This window comes from Artemia sp. Qi Xiang Cuo, chromosome 2 (assembly GCF_049724085.1).
Source record: "Artemia sp. Qi Xiang Cuo chromosome 2, ASM4972408v1, whole genome shotgun sequence".
NCBI classification, from domain to species: Eukaryota; Metazoa; Arthropoda; class Branchiopoda; order Anostraca; family Artemiidae; genus Artemia; species Artemia sp. Qi Xiang Cuo.
The window spans coordinates 93,140,901-93,160,971 of NC_142795.1; the positions used below are offsets into that span (position 1 = coordinate 93,140,901).

Here is a 20,071-nt window from a genome sequence, read left to right on the forward strand (position 1 = left end):
GAAAAACTTATAAAAAAAGAAAAAAAGCCATAAGCTGGCGAATTGTATGAACCTTATAGTAACGTTATTAAAAAATAACAGCAAAAGCTATTATGAACCATATTAAAAGGTTATTAAAAAAAAATAGCTGGCGAATTGTATAAATCTTATAGAAACGTTATTTAAAAAACGGCAAAATTTATTAGGATAACAGTAACAAGTTGACGAATTGTATAAACCTTATAGAAATACTATTAAAAAAAAAGCAAAAGTTGTTCAAAAAAAGAAGAAAATAGCAATAAGTTGGCAAAGTGTGTGAACCTTAGAGAAACGTTATTATACAAATTATATGGTTTTATACAAATTATTCGGTACAGTTTTGGATATGTTATATCCAGTAAATTGTCAAGGATTTGAAAAAAAATATAGGGACAGAACTGCTTATAGATTAATAAACATTTTCTGCAGCTAAATACTTACCTTGGAGTCCCTTTTGTTTTGACCATAAATGGTCAAACAAAAAGTATAGAAAATACTGACTTGGGAGAAATTGTTTATTTCTTGATAAATGATATCCTAGAGTTGATCCATAGTTGACATCATAGAGTCAGTTGAGTGACACTTCGATAGAGTTATTCCATATTATAACTAGGTACTTCCTTGGACGTCTCTCTCCTGTAATCATGAAATGCATCCAGCAATATGATCTTAGAACATCAGGTTAATCCATCCCTAACAGTTTTCCTTAAATGATAAATCGATAAATAAAAAGCGTGAGGTTTAAGTACCATCTCGTTTAGGTGCCTCCTTTAATTACTACTACTCGTCTTAACTCACTGCAGCACCAAGCCGCATGAGGCCAACACATCTATACTCGCTCCTTCTCCATCCAAATGTGTTCAAAGCCTCCTTAATTACACCCTCCTAAGGAGTTTCCATTTCCCTTAAATTTGCCTTAGGACATCGTCATACCCCGATTTGGGGACGACTTGCTTTTTGTGACCCTAGACGGTTGGCCGACAAGGACAATCTTTTCCAATCTACATTCTTTAAGCTTGAAACTTATTTAATATTTAAGTAAAGGAGATAAACAAAGTGATTTTTTTACAAATTTAAATATATGCTACGATGTCTTAGACAGATGTAACTATGTCTCTGAATGTTGCCTCTTCTCGAAGTTTTCCCAAATATGCTTCGAACTTAAGACCTTGAGAAACGTGCATATAGTAAGCATTACCCTCCAAAAGTATATGAAGTACACATATCACCATTATGTAATATCTTGCCCACCAAGTTTCTAAGTACATTACTAAGTTTCTAAGTTCCTAAGTCTACTAAGTTCCAAGTTTCTAAGTACATTCTAAGTGCATTAGGCTTCTCTTGGCCCAAGAACTTACGGCGATAAATTTCAACCTGATAAGGGACAAAAAGTATTCATCCGGTTTTGAGGTTTCAACTCCCCACGTCCCGCATAAAACAAAATGTGATACATTTCTACCCAGAACACGATCTTTGAAGTATATTAAGTAGACATACTATTATTATGGAATATCTTGCCCACCAAAAAAGTTGGGAGCATTTTTGTTTTTGTCCTGCGGTGGCACAGTCAGGTTTATTTCTGCTTAGTAATACGGAACCTGGAGTTTGATTTCAGCTGCAGAAATCTGCCACAGTGCCCGGAATTTGATTCCGATGATAAGATTGCGCGAAAGTGTCTTCACAATAATCTAAGCAAGGAGAAGAAGAAGAACGAATCTTATTTCAAACCGTGAGGTATCTCGCAAGGGAATTCCGGGATAATGTTAAATTCTCAGTGGCAGCCCTGCTGTAAGATAGCGACGAGACAAATAAATTAGTTTGGATAATATAACATTCCGACTGAAAACATCTTGTATCAATCGTATAAATTATCTCTTAAGTGTGGCTTTAACACACGTTGATAATAAAGGGACGATTTTGTCTCGTCAAAAGACTTATAAAACCAGGCCTTGTGGAGAAGGAGTAAGGGGTAGTGGAGTAATACATTTCAGTCAAACACAACTATTTTTGTCCTTTTTCTATACCCTTTTTCTTCCTTTTCAGATTTGAATTTTGGAAAGCTTGCAATGGCGTATGGTTTATTGAGAATGCCAAAGATGCCTGAACTGAAAGGGAAAGTTGTAGTTGACTTTTTAAGAGCTGACGTGGATATTAAGAATATATCGTACAAGTAAGAGCTTCAATTGTATTTCGATTTGAAGGATTGGGGGACAAATTAGTCTGTGTCCCCTCCAACTACACAAAACCCCTCCTGATCCACATCCATATCTGCACCTTTACTGGAACAGCCCCCAACCTTACCTTCTCTAAAAGGTAGCCTAGCTTACCTGTGTTTAAATTAAAAACATGCTATGTTTTACGATCTGTATGATTTGAGGCATAAAAATGGGCCTTGGTAACTCCAACGCCCACTTGTCCCTGTCAATTTTGTTGGCAGAAACGTGAGTATGTTGCAATGGAACGTGAGAATAACGATTTTCAGAGGCATGCTTTGTTTTTCCAATTTTTGCACAAAAGCGCTCTGATCCACTTCAAACTTAAAGAGTAAGTAATCTGGCATAGGTGACAGAGGGAATTTATTTCCAGAGGTATGTGCCACTTCCCATCCCCGCCTACTCTCCGTATTAAAGTGGTTCAATTTACTATAAATTTTGCGGGCAGGTACATCCAAACAAGGAGACTTTAAGCATGAAGTTTTAGGTCGTTGACCTTTATAGTCTAGAAGCCACTATTAGGGAATTTCTTCGTTATCACCAAGAGTGACGCATAAGAAAGAATCATAAAGTATGTTCATCTTGAGGGGCGAGGGATTACATAAGTGTGCTAATTGGTCTATCTTTTATTCATTTCGGGTACATTCTATGCTAGGAAGATTTGTCCTCATGCAATTGGTGATGCAACGATTACAAATAATAGAAATGCAATTATATTGTTTTGCAATTCTTAGTAAAGTGTTTATGTGGTAATCCCTCTGTAATATGCATATCCAGGCTGTTTTTAGCATCAAATACATCAGAAACAAAATTGGTCGTTGGTTTTAAAGGCAAAATAACGTAGGCTTTGCTCGCACATGCTGGATTTTGAAGTAACAGCAAAGGTTGGGTTTATGTTTAAGGTTTTGGGGCACAGTAACACAGCAGTATTCTATATACATTTTATATTTCAAAAATGACCCAATTTGTTTGATGTTAGGAAATAGAGAATAAAGGTAGTTCTAAATAGAAATAGCCAGTTTAGAGACCTTCTTCAAGAAATTGTCATTTCTTGACAATTTCTGAATAGAAATTGTCATGTAGTTCTAAATAGAAATAGCCGGTAGTTCTAAATAGAAATAGCCAGTTTAGAGACCTTCTTCAAGAAATTGTCATTTCTTGACAATTTCTGAATAGAAATTGTCATGTAGTTCTAAATAGAAATAGCCAGTTTAGAGACCTTCTTCAAGAAATTGTCATTTCTTGACAATTTCTGAATAGAAATTGTCATGTAGTTCTAAATAGAAATAGCCGGTAGTTCTAAATAGAAATAGCCAGTTTAGAGACCTTCTTCAAGAAATTGTCATTTCTTGACAATTTCTGAATAGAAATTGTCATGTAGTTCTAAATAGAAATAGCCGGTAGTTCTAAATAGAAATAGCCAGTTTAGAGACCTTCTTCAAGAAATTCAAGAAATATGTCTTTGTTTTCTTTTAAAAACTAATTCTTCTTAAGGCATGCCTATTTAAAAGTTTTGATGCGTTGAAAACTACACCGTTCGATGGCGGCGAAGGCGGACACTAATGTTTGCAAGACGGACAAAACCGCTGCTGCAACATGTCATCTTGCCAAAACAACGTAAATCTAGATTATATCTGGGAGGTTTCTCGGTCTGTTTCACATTACATTAGTAGCATCTGAGATTCGAGCGTAGAGTTCTTAAAAATGAAGCAGATACTCTCAGTTTAAAAGAGATTTCATCACCATGATACACCCTTGTAAAAAAGGGAGCCGGAGTATTTTTGTTACGTAATTCTATTTATCTAATTTCTGTCCCTCATCTGTGAAACTGTTTATAACAATTTGTGTAAGAGTAAAAAGTCTGAATTATTAGCCTATTCATGTAATTTGATTCTTCTCCTATATTTTTATTGTTCTTCCAGTCAAAAGGCTGTAAAAACACTACGACAACAATTGTCACAATTGCATTGTAGGTTCAATTTTGTTCTTTTCAAATACCCAAACACCAGTATATCCCTGGTAGGTGATCTTAGTGACTTGAAATGTAGTAAGGAACTAGGTCCCCACTAGAAGGTACAAAAATGTAGGTAGCAAAGGATTTTCTAATCAGAGTTCAGCTTTCTGCATTCACGTATTTTTTCTCAGAAGCATATGAAACCTTTTAGCTGATTGGTTACTAAAATCCGAATGTTGAATCCTAGTACTCCGTTCCGTCTTGTAGTTCACCTACATAGACCTACAACAACTTTTTGGTTTAATCAACCGTGACATAGTAGCGGGTACACTTTTAAAATTGATTTCAAGTTGACCCCTACGTATTTGGAATGATTGAATTCAAACTCAGCAAGTAAGTACCTCAATATTTGTTCCGACCGTCTTCACATTTAAAATAGTGTCCTTTAGGGGTCGTCAGAATCCATTTTATTTCTAGTAATGATTTTACAAACTTAGTATGTACTTGTCGAATAAATAGACATTTTTTTTATGATTTAGCTGTCTGAGTTATGTTATGATATTTTAAAGCTGCCCAGTGGATATCCTTGGGTAGATACCTGACGGATCAGTTGTCTATAACATGGCAGTCAATTGTTCTTTGTCAACATTTTTATGAATAAACTTCCTTAATATCCAATATCTGATACCCAACACTTCCTTAATACTCATCCGTCTTTTCCTCGGCCATTCTGCCACCCCCCCCCCCCTCGAAATGCAAGTAAATACGATGAAATTATTTGGGGTTGCGATTCCAAATGATCTGAAATGATGCCGTATTGGTGATATTTTATGACAAGCAAAAATGTCACCATCTTCCTCTTTTAACCTCTTAACAAGTTCACATGTACAAACCTCCTTTATACCAAAAATCAATATTTGACAATGTTTCCCTGCTTTAGACATACAATACTTAATTTAGCTCATCTTGCTTAGACCTCTCCAAGGACCTCTCCTGATTCCCCTCGTACCTTTTTCATAGATTAAAGGCATTGAGAAGGGTACCCACAAAATTTCCTTAGTAAAGAAAAGTCCCTTGTAGCCATCCTCGTAGAGTCAATCTCACTAATATTGGGTAAATAAGACAAAACTTATTTGTGATCTATAAAAATTATTTTATTCAGTTCTAACTTAGCATTTTGTTTGCTTCTTATTCAAATATAATGGTTTATTTTGGCCTCCTGTTAAGGTTCTTATTTCAAAGTTACGTATTTTCAACGTATTAGGCGAATTCGCCTCCTCAGAGCATGTAATGGCTTTTTGGAAATTAAATTTTATTTTATATTAATGTTAGATAATTTTTAGTATTTTATAGATTCACGTGAAAACACCTGTGTATTAGGTAGGGAAATAATACCAGTGGTTGCTCTAACCTACCACGCTTCCCCAGGAAAAACTGCGGCTAATGAATCTACCCTGTCATGTTTTATTGAGAGAGGTAGGTTAGAGAGATTTCCCTCTAAGATTGATCCGGAGGAACCCCCTCTCTTAGAAAAAGAGTGGGGCATCTGTTTAAACCGATGGCTAGTGGTAACTGCTATCTTCTTGTCGTTAGTCGTTCTGGCAATACTTACTCATACTAACTCCCTCCCGCCATTTACCCGTGCAGCCCTTTAAAAATTTACGACTCAATTACTTGTACAATCTGTCTTGTCTTGGCTTTTCTCTTTCTATCTACAATTGGCCATGTCTTGATGCAACCTACTGCGAAATACTTGATAACTACAACTCAAAGTCTTGGTAAACCTACCTGAGACTCTAGACTAGGCCGGCATGCCTTTCCAAAAACTGACTAACAAGTATTTGTCCAATCAGAGAGTCATATTTACTTCCGCGATTTACCCGTGACAGCATCTATTTAAAAATTTATCTCTCAATAACTTGGACTGTCTGTCTTATTTTGGCTTTTCTCTTCCTATCTACAATTAGCCATGTCTTGATTTAACCTACTGTGAAATACTTGATAACTTCAACTCAAGTTCTTGGTCAACCTACCTGAGACTCTAGACTAGGTCGGCATTCATTTTCAAAAACTGACTAACAAGTATTTGTCCAATCAGAGAGTCATATTTACTCCTGCCTTGTACCCGTGACAGCAGCTAATTAAAAATTTACGTCTCAATTACTTGGACCATCTGTCTTGTCTTGGCTTTTCTCTTTCTATCTACAATTAGCCATGTCTTGATGCAAACTACTGTAAAATACTTGATTTTTGATTCAATATTTCCGTAGAAAAGAAATTCATTTTTTTAATTCTATTTTAGCTGTCAGTTCATTATGTAAACTGTAAAAATATTTATGGTGTCCGAGCAATTATTTTTATCTTTTATTTCAAACTAGAAAAATATTTGAAAAAATGTTTTAATTAGTTTTGTTTTTTGTTTGGTTCTTGCTACTCGACGCGTGACTTTATAACTTCTCCCCTTTTCTTCCTTTTTCTTCTCCCTTTTTCTTCCCTTTTTCTTCTCCCCTTTTATAATTTCAATATTTTTTAGGGATAAAGCAGCAGAAAAGAACCGACAGTCAAACATAAAAGCATATTTAGAAACAGGGAAGTGGCCAGCTAAACAAAATGAAAAGAAAGAACCTTCAAAAGAAGGTGAAGAAGAGGAAGAAGATGCACCAGTAAATAATAATGGGAAGAAGAGAAGGAAGGCATTGACAGATGATGAAGAATTTCGTAGGGACGCTCTTCTAATGAAGAAGTTGAAACAGGGAAAGGTAAAACGTGCATACTTGAAAATGAGTTTTCTTAATCATTGTAGCTATCCAAATCTAGATACTTTTCTCCCAATATAGGAGTTGCGAGAAAAGTGACCTATATATATATTTCTCGAGCGAAGCTTCGGTTTTTGCGTTTCAACTATAGCATTTAGACAAAAAAAAAAAAATGAATTGGTAATTATAGTAATGTAATTTATCTAGGCTATTTGTGCCAAGAATTGTTGACTGTTTGGACTATAAATAAAGAACAATCTTAATCATTGCAAAAAAAAACGGAATTGATGCATAAATTTTATAGTATATGCATGAGAAGAACTTGCTTTTTATGCTGATTTCAAATAAGCAAAATCCACTGTTTTCAAATGTATAAGACAATTAGCAGTTTTTTTTTTTTTTTTTTTTTTTTTTTTTTTTTTTAAGGGGACATTCTGCTGAGTTCCTCGCTTCTGAAAACCCCTGAGAGGAAGTTTCAAGCCTCAGTCAACCGAAGTAAAAGTTTTGTGGTTTTTTATATGATGGTCACGGACAATTATTTGTTCCCTTTCTTAGCCAGGGATGGCTGTATCGGCGGCTGAGGAATGTCAGCAGATGGCTCACTTGGACAAAAATTTTAATTCTATTCCTCTCATTCAGTCACGAAGGAAGTCGTATCATTGCATATCAAATTGCAGATTTAAAACAATTGAATACCGAAAAATAGCAATTTTGGAATACACAGATGTACTATTCTGCAGTACAGCAAATAATCAGATTGTGTCTCCACTTATGTTCGAAAGTCCTTCACGTAGCTTATGGGTGGGGATCTCAAGGGAGTTTTACATAAAACTTGTTTTGGGGATTATAAGGGGGAGTCCAGTAGGAGCAAATTTTTTCATTTTTTTTATTTGTCTCCAATGTTTTAGTATTGGAGAGGTAGTAGAACTTAGTTATACAGTTTTCCTTGTTCAGTTGTCTTACAGTTGTCATTTCAATACTATCTGTGTTGGCTTTACTCCAAATAGCAATGGCTCTCAAGTTTTTCATCACAGTCAACCAACTTGATTTTAATTCAAAAATCAACGGACTCTGTTGATTTTTCCTCTCTGTTGATTTTTGGATTAAAATAAAGTTGGTTGATTGTGATGAAAAGCTTGAGAGCCATTGCTATTTGGAGTAAAGCCAACATAGATAGTCTCAGTTAGAGGCAAAGCTGGCAGAAACTTTTTTCAAGGTATTATCAGAATAAACTATTATCCTTATTTCATATAGGTTTTCAGTTGATATTTTTTCTTAAGCATTTAGGTTGGGGGGGGGGCTGGCAGGAAGGGGGACCTCGTGGGCACTTTTTCTCGTGAAACCTTCTTTTTTTAGTTCTTCCGGAAAAAACTCATGAAAATTGTCTTTTGCGTTAAAAGTTATATTAGGATCTTCTTGTAACATAGTTTTTACCGTATTTAATGATGATTTTTAAGGAAAAATTCAAGTTTGTGGTTAATTGAGGCAGGATTAGGAAATTGTTCTCGAATAGCTTCTGAGCTTGTAGCATCATAGCCTATTTAAAACAGCTTTATGTCTAAAGAAAGGAAAAATGAATCAACCTACGTCCGTGCCACATGCACGTGGCCACAAATTTATATAAACTGACTTTTCCAAGTTGAGCTTAGAGACTACAACATGTGTGTAGCAGAAACTAAGCCCTGGGCTTTGGCTTGCAACAAAAAACTAATAGGGATATAATAATAAAAATTATTAGTTATGTTATTATCATAACTACTATGGTAGTGTCAAATTTATGTTATTGTCAAATCTGTATAGCTGTTTTAATGTCAAATACAAAAACTAGACTTCAGCTGTGGGCAGCGGTGTCATTTTTTTTTGGGGGGGGGGAGGGGCAAGGAGTGAGAAAAAACTGCTCTCTTGACACAATTTCTTGGGTTAACGTCATTTTAACCAACCTATTTTTCGATTGGTTAAAAGAAATAACCTATAATCAGATTTTACTCAAGAATTTGTTTTTGTTAAATTAATAATAATAAAATAAATAATTAGTAAACATCTATATTCTTTATTTCCCGCTTTACCTCGCTAAACTCTGCCAAGCTTCCATGCCGACCTCAATCTTCTTTTTTTAAATTCATGATCAACCCAGTAAAGGCGGGGTTTATAGAGCCCCATCTCTCGTTTTTTTTTTCATTTTTAATTTCACCCGTGCAGTTTCTATTTGCACTTTTTTTTTATTTTTGTAACTTTGGACATGTTCTCAATATACTTTCGGAATTTGAACCTTGTATAAATTCCAAATGTAGGTTTCAGTATGTGTGCTTTTTTTTTAAATAACGTTTATCAACCTTTTCACCCCTCCTGGGGACTCAATCTTTACGCACTTAGAAAAGTTTTGATACTTCCTCTGAGATTGATCTGAAGGACTCCTCCTTTCTAGTCTTCCCTGGGAAAAATTTAATCTTGAAAAACATTTTGGTCTTAATTACAACTATAAAGGAAGAAAAAAAAAACATTTCAAAGCGTAAAAAAAGCTTTATTTTTTAAATGAGCGCCATTGCAGGACTTACGGATCCTCATTTTGGACAAAAGTTCAATTTTGGCTTCAAACCTGCTCAAATGCTGGGAACCACCTTGCCAAGACCTACAGTTCATGAGAAGCAGACACTAAGCTAAAACAAATGTTTCTTTTTTAATTTTGATCATGTTCTTAACATGTCTTTCCAGTCTGTTGTTACATTTTTTTTTATTTCTCCTTTGATTGGTCCATTTATGGTTGCAACTTCTACGATGCAACTTCAACTTCTCCAAAAACTTCTTTTCGTTCTATGTTGTCGTGATATGCTTACTTCTTACTTATCTTAGTACATTATGTGTGTACTAAGTTATGTATGTTAGTTATGTATGTTAGTTAAGTTATGTACTAAGTTAGGACATTATGTATGTACTAAAAACAAAAGAAGAATGAGCTGAGAAGAAACACTTCAACATTCTTAATTTTTAAATTACTGCTAATGATGTTTTCACTACAGTAAATCCATCTTTTACTACGTTCATCCATCAATCACAAATCTTGGCTTTCGACAGTTGTCATTATAGTTTGATTCAGGCATAATTTAGTGTGTATATATTTAATGATTTTAACGTCAGTGCTACTAATAATGTTTGGTATAACTGAAGAAAAAGAGAACATCAAGTAGTGTATTTTGACTCTACCCAGCAGTTGCGCAAAAATATGAAATTGGGTTATTGAAATTAAAAGTTCTTTTCTTAGTGAAGAATAATATGCCATCTATCTTGATATAACAGAGACAAAAACAGATGGCGTCGAACTAACATAAAAGAATTATATAATCCTTCCACACTCGAGGGGTTTAGAATAAGACCACTGAAACTTTCTAAAGCATAGATATATTTTAATATTGAACAATTAAAAATGGGAAATAGTTTTTTCTGTTTGAAAAACTTAAAATGGCAGAGACAACTTCAGAGTGCGAAAGATTAAAATTCAAAGTTAACTTTAGAGTCAAAAAATGCTAAGGGTATGTTTGGCCTGTATATGTAGATTTTTTTTTTCATCAGAACCATAAAATATGGTTAATTAGAAATAGGGTAAATTTCTATTTTGGGATCTGGTCTACATATCTAGTTTTCTCCTGTGTATTCCACGGGTGCTTTATATTAAAATAACTTCAAAATATGTGAATTACAATTATTCCAATGAAGCAAAGAAGGCAAAAATCTACCAAATTAATACATAGATGAAAAGCCGAAGTATCGAGCAGCGTTTCTTATGATATGCTGAAAATGTTTCTTGGTATTTTTCAATATTAATGTGTTTTTTATTTTCCAAAACTAAAATATTGTTTTAATTTTTTGTTAATGGTTTAAAAAGAAACAAACCATTTTCAGTACTGTTTTACTAAATGGCAAGCGCGCGAAAAAGTGAAGTTTCGTTAACGCTAATGAAATAAAACAAAATAGGAGGAAAATATAATAGTTCAGAACCAAATTTAGGTTATATATTTGCACATTAGCGGAGGGAGGGGGTAAGGCATAGAATATGTTAAATACGTAACCTAACGTAATCAACCCCGCTTAGGTACCCTTTAGTCCCTTTAAACCCCAGAAAACTAAAGTTTAAATATATTTCACGGAGTGAGAAATCCTTTTTAATGGCTATCTTTATACAGCGTCTTGTATAAGTACCGGGTTTTATCCTATCTGATTTTCAATACAATTGTCGCGCGCTTACCGCTTTGTAAAACAGTACCCCATTTTCGGATGGTTTACTGATTTTTCTTTTTTTTTTCACTTCGTCCGGGATTGACCTTATGTGATGTAGATGGATATAATTATCGGGAGACGTAGCAGCACTTAAAATGGCTCGAGGCTTAGCGTGTCCCATGGAATCCCAAATGTCCCAAAATTCCTGAACAATTCTAAATCAATGCATAAAATACATGTTATTTTTATTATTGACCCCCTCTCCGAAAAAATAATCTTGACTACATGCCTCTTTTATGTTACCATGTGTTTATTTTGAACAATTAATTCCATATCTTTAACTGTAACGTTTAATTACAATACAATATATCGAATTTAGCAAATAAACAATAAACTGAAGGATTTAATTACCTGTTCTTGGAAGAAAAAAGAAAGAAAGAAAAAAAGAAAGAAAAATGAAGAAAAAAGAAAGAAAGAAAAACAAAGTGGTAATCATTGCTGAAGTTTTGTTGGAAAGTTATTTCAAAAATATGCTCAGTTAAATATTTTTTTTATTTGTTTCCTACTCTACTAGTTTCGTTTTAATCCTTTTCATTTTTTCTGATCATATATGAACAATCTCGGTTTATTTTACATAGTTCTCTCTTTTTAATTTTAGAATTCTTTAGATCATATTATTAAGCGAACAATATTGTTTATATGTAGATTTATGCATTTATCTGTAATTTTTTTTCTCGAACACTGTACTATATTTTTTTTCTGAAAATTGACATGCTACCATTTTCTGGTTTGGAAAAAAGGTCTAGATAGGTCATGACTTTGGGAAAAGTTGCTTCTCCCTTCCAGCGTTCTTAATAGATTTTTCTGGATATGTTGATATCTCTTTCTCCTCCCTACACAAATCCCTTGATTTTATATGATTTTCAGCTTTTGCATTCAGCCATTTTTGAGCTATCGCACTCACAGTTAGTGCTGGATAAGATATGAGTCCTTGTATAATTGACTATAATGCTGGCTTCTTGTTCTTTAAAATTTCTCCAGCCATTTGTCCGCTAGGAAAACACAAAGGTGTGCTACTAGCTTTAACCAACTGTGCGTTTACAATATCCAACCCGTTGCGCGTTATGGAAACACACAGACGTGCTACTAACTTTAACTAGTTGCTTATTAGTTTTATTCATTGTGTATTTGTTCATTTGTGCATTGACACCATTTGTGCGTTAACAATATCCAACCAATTGTACGTTATGAAAATACAAAGAGTACTACTTACAGTTTACTCAATGTACGTTGTTTTTGCGCATTTGTTCATTGTGCATTGGCACCAGTTGTGCATAACAATCTCCAACCAGTTATGTATTATGAAAATACAAAGACGCGCTACTAACTTTAACCAAATGTACATTAGTTTTGTGCTTTGTATGCATTGTGCATTTGTTGAATTGTGCATTGTGCATTAACAATCTTCAACCAGTTGTACGCTATGAGAATACAAAGACGTGTTTCTAACTTTAACCAAATGTATATTGGTTTTGTGCATTCTGTGCATTATGTATTCGTCCAATTGTGCGTTGGCACCATTTGTGCGTTTACAATCTCCAACCATATTATGATACGCTATGAAAATACAAAGACACACTTCTAACTTTAACCAAATGTACATTGGTTTTGTGCATTTTATGTATTATGCATTCGTCCAATTGTGCATTGTGCATTGGTACAAATTGTGCATTAATTATCTCCAGCCAGTTTGTGCGTTATGAAAATACAAAGACGTGCTATTGATTTTATTCCAAACATTTTTTTTTCTTTTTTAGATTACAAAAGATGAATTCGACCGACTATTCGATGGGGAGGATTGATTTTAAGCGCGGATAAGAGCTGCTGGAAAAATTTGTTTTGCTTGTTGCAAAGTTTGCAAATTTGCTTGTTGCAAATTTGTTTTGCTTCTTATCAGGTTATGCAGTTAAACTACATTTTCCATTTTAGCAACTTATTGTTCAACCTTTTTTTACGGAAAATGAATACATATTTGTTATCTAAGAAATACAGTCTCTCTCCTGCTCTGAAGTTATGTTAAAATTTGATATAAAATCTTAGATCTTATATGCTAGAACAAAATGGGTATAAAATAGAAGAAATAGATCAATGGCCGAATAAAAATATAAGAATGGCCGAATGGAAATAGAAGAAAAGAAATTACAGATTTAAAAAAAAAGTAATTTTAGTGAGCTTGTGGTGTACTGTGTTTTTTATAGTATCTGAACAGAAAGGGCCATCTTAGACAGACTATTCTTGATGATAATTTTGGATATTTCTTCTACTTTTCATATACAAAATACTATGGAAAGTTTGATTTTATATTCGTAGTGGAAAGAGTAAAGTAGGAAATTAGGCTCTTAATGATAATTAATTTAAAAAATTTTCCACGAAACAAATTTTTCAAAGAAAAGTAAAGAGTTCCATTAAGCCGAGAATGAGTAAAAATAAAGTCAAATAATCTTTCAAGCGTAAAAATACGACAAATCACTATCTATAAATAATGAGACTAAAAATGAGCAGAAATTTCAATGAATATCCAAATAAAACTTAAAACGAGCAGAAATTTAAAACTAATAGGGCCGATAAGCCCATGCCTTCTTAAAACAAGAACATACTTTGCGCTTTACTGAAAAAACAAAAAAACAAATGACAGTAGTAACAGCAGGAGTGTGCACATATTGCCTTTTGATGAAATGATCTTCCCCGTTAATGATATTCCGGGATTCCCTGTGTTCTCTGAAAGTTCCAACTTAATACCCAAATCAGTTCTTGAGATACGCTATTTTGACAATATACATGCACATAGTATTTTGAGTTCTCAGTTGGGGCCTCCCCCAGGCCACTCAGCGCGTCCCCAGGTGGCGGATAGGGGAACGCCCTACAGATATGTAGGGTACCTCATGGGTAGTGAGGCGCAGATCAAGGGGGGACCCAGTCTCTGGGGGTCTTGAAACATAGCTGGAGCACCCTCGTCTGGGGGCCATAAATTCAGACGGAGGAGGAGGATGACCCCTCTATTGTGCACTGGGCAGGGCCCATCAGCGTTTGGATACGTCCCGTCAGTCACAAATCTTGCTGGTGTTGCAGGACACCAAAAAGGCGCACTATCGGTAATAGATACAGTCGGCCCCTGCTAGGGACAGAGAGGAGTGGCTTACCGCTGTCCCAAAGCCAGCCAAGAAACCCCTTCTTTAATTTTAATGATGAACATAAAAAAGAGATTAAATATGAGAACCAGCGATACCACGACCGGGGAAACCGATGATAATTCGCCAAGAGCTACCGCGTCTGGGGCAGCCAACGACTCGACGATCGTGAATCGCGTAAATATTTCTACGTTGACAACTCCAACCCTGGAGGCTATAGTTACTCCAAAAATAACTATGTCAATAGGTACCCTCAACACTAGAACCCTCACTAAACAAGGAAAAACATACCTACTCCTAAGAGAGATAACACGGTACAGCTGAGATGTTATCGGTCTCGCCAAAACCTATCTTCCAGTCACTTGTAAAGATAAATATGAAGATGTTACCCCTCTACTTTCGAGAGGCAATGATGGAAAACATCGACAGGGTGTAGGTTTCCTACTGTCTAATAAAGCCAGAAAATCCTTGATCTCCGTAACCCCCCTCACGGAACGGATCATCATGATCCGCCTGAAAGGTTCACCCACCAACCTCACAATTATCCAAGTATACGCTCCGGATTCCAGCAGAGACGAAGAAGAGTCTAAAACTTCTTTCTCCAGCTTCAAAGTCTAGTTGATTCTGTCCCTAAAAAGGACATAATCTTTGTCATTGGTGACTTCAACGCCATCGTTGGAAACAACCACACAGGACACAAAGATGTAATGGGCAAATTTGGACACGGAAAAATGAACAGAAGAGGAGAACGCTATATCGAATTCTGCAAAGACAGCAATTTAGTCATTACAAACACACTGTTCAAGCACAGACCTCGCCGTAAGACATCCTGGACCTCACCGGATGGAAAAGCTAAGGACTTAATAGACTACATTCTCGTGTCAAGACATCGGAAAACGTCCGTCCTAAACACGGTCACGCTAGCTGGTGGCGACTTAGACAGCGAACACTCGCTTGTCATGTCTAGATTCAAAACAAGACTTAAAACAGCATCAAAGTTGTGTAAGAAAACCCCCAAATTTCGAGTTGATCTACTGAAAGACGAGAACACACGTATGACCTGTATCACCATTCTATCAGAAAAAATTTCGGAGCTCACGTCGAGCTCTCCACCTATCCTGTCTAAGTAAGATATTGACAACCTGGTGACTAGCAGCACAAATATCATATGTGATGTCGCTCATTCCACACTGGGTACCCAAAAAAACAATCAGAAACCTTGGATAACAGACGAGATCATCTCCCTCTGTAACGAAAAGCGCCAACTCACGAACAAGCAAGATAAATAAAGTAGGGACCGATACAAGCAACTCAAACGAGCTGTAGAGAAAACCATCAGACGTGCTAATCGTGCTTTTATTGAAGAAACGTGTGATCAATGTGAATCGGCCTTCAAGAAAGGAGACCCCCTCTACATGTATAGAAGAGTGCGGGAATTGGCCAAAAAGAAGGACATCAAAGCGTGTTCTCTTCTCGACGAACATGGAAACCAAATACAATCCACAGACGGAATCCGCTCTCGATGGAAAAATCATTTTGAAAATAAACTGAATCTAGACATCCACCCAGACCCAACAATTCTCGACACTTTCCCCATAACCTCTACCGACCCAAGTCTTCCCCCTCTTCACTCTGAAATAGAAGCAGCTATCAGATATTTAAGGACAAACAAAGCTGCCGGCCCCGATGGAATCCAGCCCGAACTACTGAAAGTAAACTGCAAACCACTCCTTGACCTTTACCACAAAATTGCCACAGCTGCTTGGGAAAAATGTCACTTCCCCTCACCCTGGTGTGAAGCCATGATAATTCCCCTGCATAAGAAAGGCTCTAAAGCTGTCTGCGACAACTACCGCCCAATAAGTCTCACCAGCCACGCAGCAAAAATCCTCACAAGAGTCATGCTCGGGCGTATACGAGCCATTTCCTCAATGGTCATTCCGGAATACCAAGCTGGCTTCCGACCTAATAGATCAACAATTGATCAGATATTCACTGTTCGACAGATCATGGAAAAGTATAGCGAACTTGGCCGCGGCATCTACCACCTTTTCATAGACTTTAAACAAGCTTTCGATCGGATATGGAGGGAGGGTCTATGGCACATCCTTCTTCACTTTGGCATCCCGTCCAACCTGATCTCGCTGATCAAAGACATGTATAAAAAGTTCAGAAGCCGCGTCATGACTGACGAAGGACTTACCGAGAGCCTCAAAACCTCTGCTGGAGTGCTTCATGGTTGCCTTATATCACCGGAGCTGTTCAATCTCTTCCTAACTGCAGCCCTTTCACTCACAGATAACCCACCCGGCGCCCTTGTCGGAGGAGTGGTGATAGATAAACTACCATATGCTGATGACATAAACCTAATAGCCAAATTCCATCAAGATCTATAATCCCAGGCCAAAACTTTTCACTTGTCCATCAACTTCTTTAGGATGGCCATTAACACCTTAGACACGTAAGTCATGTGCTACGCATGTAAGTCCGATTCACGAGTATATATCAGCCTTCAGCTCGGTGGAGATACGATTGAATGGGTGAAAGACCTCATCTACCTTGGGAGCTTGCTTACTTCTGGTAACAACCAACTCAAAGACATCAGGAGACGCCTGACACTTGCAAACTCCAGTTTTAAAGATCTGATGCCCATCTTGAGGAATAAGAACTTAACAACAACTCTCAAAACGAGACTCTTCTACTCCTTCGTTATTCCGATCGCCATCTATGCCTGTGAATCCTGGACGCTTAAAACAGACGATCAATGCCGCCTAGCTGCCTTTGAAACCAAATCCCTACGACGCATCGCTGGTATCACTTACCACGACAAAATCTTCAACTCCAAGCTTCTCCATAATCTGAGAGTCAAATTTACAATACTGGACAAAATAAAACTACAACAACTAAAATGGCTTGGACATACCCAACGCATTGGTTAGCACTCGTCTCCCGAAGATAACCTTCGATGGACGAGTACACGGTTCTCGCCCCAGAGGTCACCCTCCGAAGAGATGGAAAGAAAATTTCTCACCCTACAACCTGCCACAACTCTGCCGCCTGGCCGACAACAGAAGCACCTACAGGAGGCATACTAATGAACTGGTTAAAGAAGAGGCCCCAAAACGACCTTCAAGGACGGATTGGACATAAGTCAAGTCAAGTGTCTTTTTATTTAGTTCAAATTTCCCCTTAATACTCTAAATGGAGTAGTGTGGTAGTAGTTGTAGTGTTGGTAGTATGCAAATATTGCCTTTTTGATCATCTCCCTTATCATTTCCTGAATTTTCCAAATTAATATACTCAGTTATTCCTGTGTTGCACCCTTTTGACTAGCCGTATACACATAACGTGTTTTTATTTAGTTTAAAACTCCCCTCAACATGAAAGAATCACCTGAATACCCTTGGTCTTCTTGAAAGAAAAGTTTAAACATGCATTACTTTCTCAATAACATATACTATTTGTAAACAATGAGCGAATTTCCTAACTTACAGCCCTTGTCCTGAGGACTGTGGGGAGGTTGACATCCCCAAAGACATAACTACTGGATCTTTCAACAAAGCTGAACAAAATAGATATCTTAAAATTTCGATCGGATGTGTTTTGGGGAATGATAGGCCGAGGGAGGGGGCTGACGTCCCTCCATTCACTTTTGACTCTTAAAAAGGGCACTAAAACTACCGACTTCCAATCAAATGAGCTCCATTCGATCCAAAGTTTATGCAACTGCCTTTTCCATTAAAACCTCATATGCCCTGGGCATAACTTACAATCCATGCCCATGGACTCTCGGGGATTGTTTCCACCCTAAAGACATTTTTAGATGATTTTTGGACTGTTGGTAACACAATGACTATCTCACAATTTCAATTTAATGCTTTTTGGGAAAAGAGGATGTCAGGGAGGGGTACTAGTTGCTCTCCATTATGTTTGACTTTTAAAAGGGAACTAGAACTATATATTTCAAATCAAATGAGCCTCTTTTAAAGTTCACACGACCACCACTTCTATGAAAACCTTATCTGCCCCTGGGGTATAGGTTACAACCCTTACCCACAGACTCTGGGGATTCTGTCCACACCAAAGGCCTTATTATATGATCTTTGGACTATTTTTGAACAAATGGCTATCTCAAACTTTTTTATCAGATGCATTGTTGGAAAATACGACATAGGAGGGGGAGGGCTTCCTCGATCACTTTGACTCTTAAAAAGGGAACTAGAACATCTGATTTCCAATCCAATGAGCCCCCTCCGGAGTTTATGTGACCACCTTTTCAATAAAAACATTATATGCCCTCTGGGCATAACTTATAACTCTTGCGCTGAGGGCTGTGAGGGGGGGAGGGGGGTTGTCATCCTCAAAGACATAATTTCTAAATATTTGAACTACGCTGAACAAAATGGCTATCTCCAAATTTTGATTAAATGTGTTTTGGGAATTGATGGTCGTGGGATGAGGCTTGTTGCCCTCCAATGACTTTTGAATATTAAAAAAGGCCATTCCAGTCAAATGAGCCTTTTTTGAAGTCTCTACGACAACAACTTTCCATCTCAAAATTTCTGTCAGATGATTTTGGGAAAATACGACGTGTGAGGGGGGGGGGGTATCCACCCACCGATCACTTAATCAAATCTTAATCGTAAAATGTGTACTAGGATCTTAAAAAGAGTACTCGAATATCTGATTACCAATCCAGTGAGCCCCCTCCGAAGTTTATACAACCACCCTTTCTATAAAAACCTTAAATGCTCCCAGGGTATAACTTACCACCCTAGCCCCGAGGGATGTGGGGGGGGGGAGGGTCGTCATCCTCAAAGACATAATTTCAAGACCTTTTAACTACGCTGAACAAAATGGCCATCTCAAAATTTTTATTGGGTGTGTTTGGGGGAATGGTGTGCGTGTTAGGGGGGTTAGTTGCCCTCCAATCACTTTCGACTATTATAGGGGCACTAATCCCTCCAATTTCTAATCAAATGAGCCTTTTTAGAAATTTCTACGACAACAAATGGCCATCTCAAAATTTCTATCAGTTGCATTTCGGGAAAATACGAAGTGTGGGGGAGGGGGGGGCACCCTCCAATCACTCTGAATCTTAAAAAGGGCACTAGAATTTCTGATTACCAATCCAATGAGCCCCCTCCGAAGTTTATACGATCACCCTTTCTATATAAACCTTATATGCCCCAGGGCATAACTTACAACCATTGCCCTGAGGGTATTTGGCGAGGGGGTGTCATCCTCAAACACTTAATTTTCGGACCTTTCAACAACGTTGAACAACGTAGTTACCATAACATTTTGATGGGATGTGTTTGGAGAAATGGTGGGTATGAGAGGGGTGTTAGTTGCCCTCCAATCACTTTCTACTATCAAAAAGGGCACTAGTCCTTTCAATTTCCAATCGAATGAGTTTTTTTTTTAAGTTTCTACGACAACCTCTTCGATACGAAGTGCCTTGGTCTAACACCAAAAAAACAAAGCAAAAATAACTATACATTGTGCCCACATTGCTCTTTACTCAGGCAGCGCTGTCGCGCTGCCTGTGATTAAGAGAATATGACTTGACAAGAAAAGACAAGTATGAATGGATAAGCAAATGAAACTCCGTGGCTTTTTGGGAAATACTAATTAAGCAGCTGTAAGAAAACTGGCCTTTCCACCTTGTCACCCCTTAAATTTTTTATTTGTCAAGGCTGATAAGTTTTATTTCAGATATTTCTTACC

At 36.9% G+C, this 20,071-nt stretch overlaps 1 protein-coding gene across 1 annotated transcript in view; it reads left to right on the plus strand.

Annotated features, from left to right (window-relative positions):
- LOC148955823 (ATP-dependent RNA helicase DDX55) overlaps positions 1-13,048 on the plus strand; it is a 57,284-nt gene extending 44,236 nt beyond the window's left edge. The window contains exons 9-11 of the mRNA XM_089104423.1: positions 2,062-2,188; positions 6,719-6,944; positions 12,971-13,048. Coding sequence (XP_088960549.1) covers positions 2,062-2,188; positions 6,719-6,944; positions 12,971-13,015 — 398 coding nt within the window. The 3' untranslated portion in view covers positions 13,016-13,048. The remainder of the gene's footprint in view (positions 1-2,061; positions 2,189-6,718; positions 6,945-12,970) is intronic.
- The last annotated feature ends 7,023 nt before the right edge of the window (positions 13,049-20,071 follow it).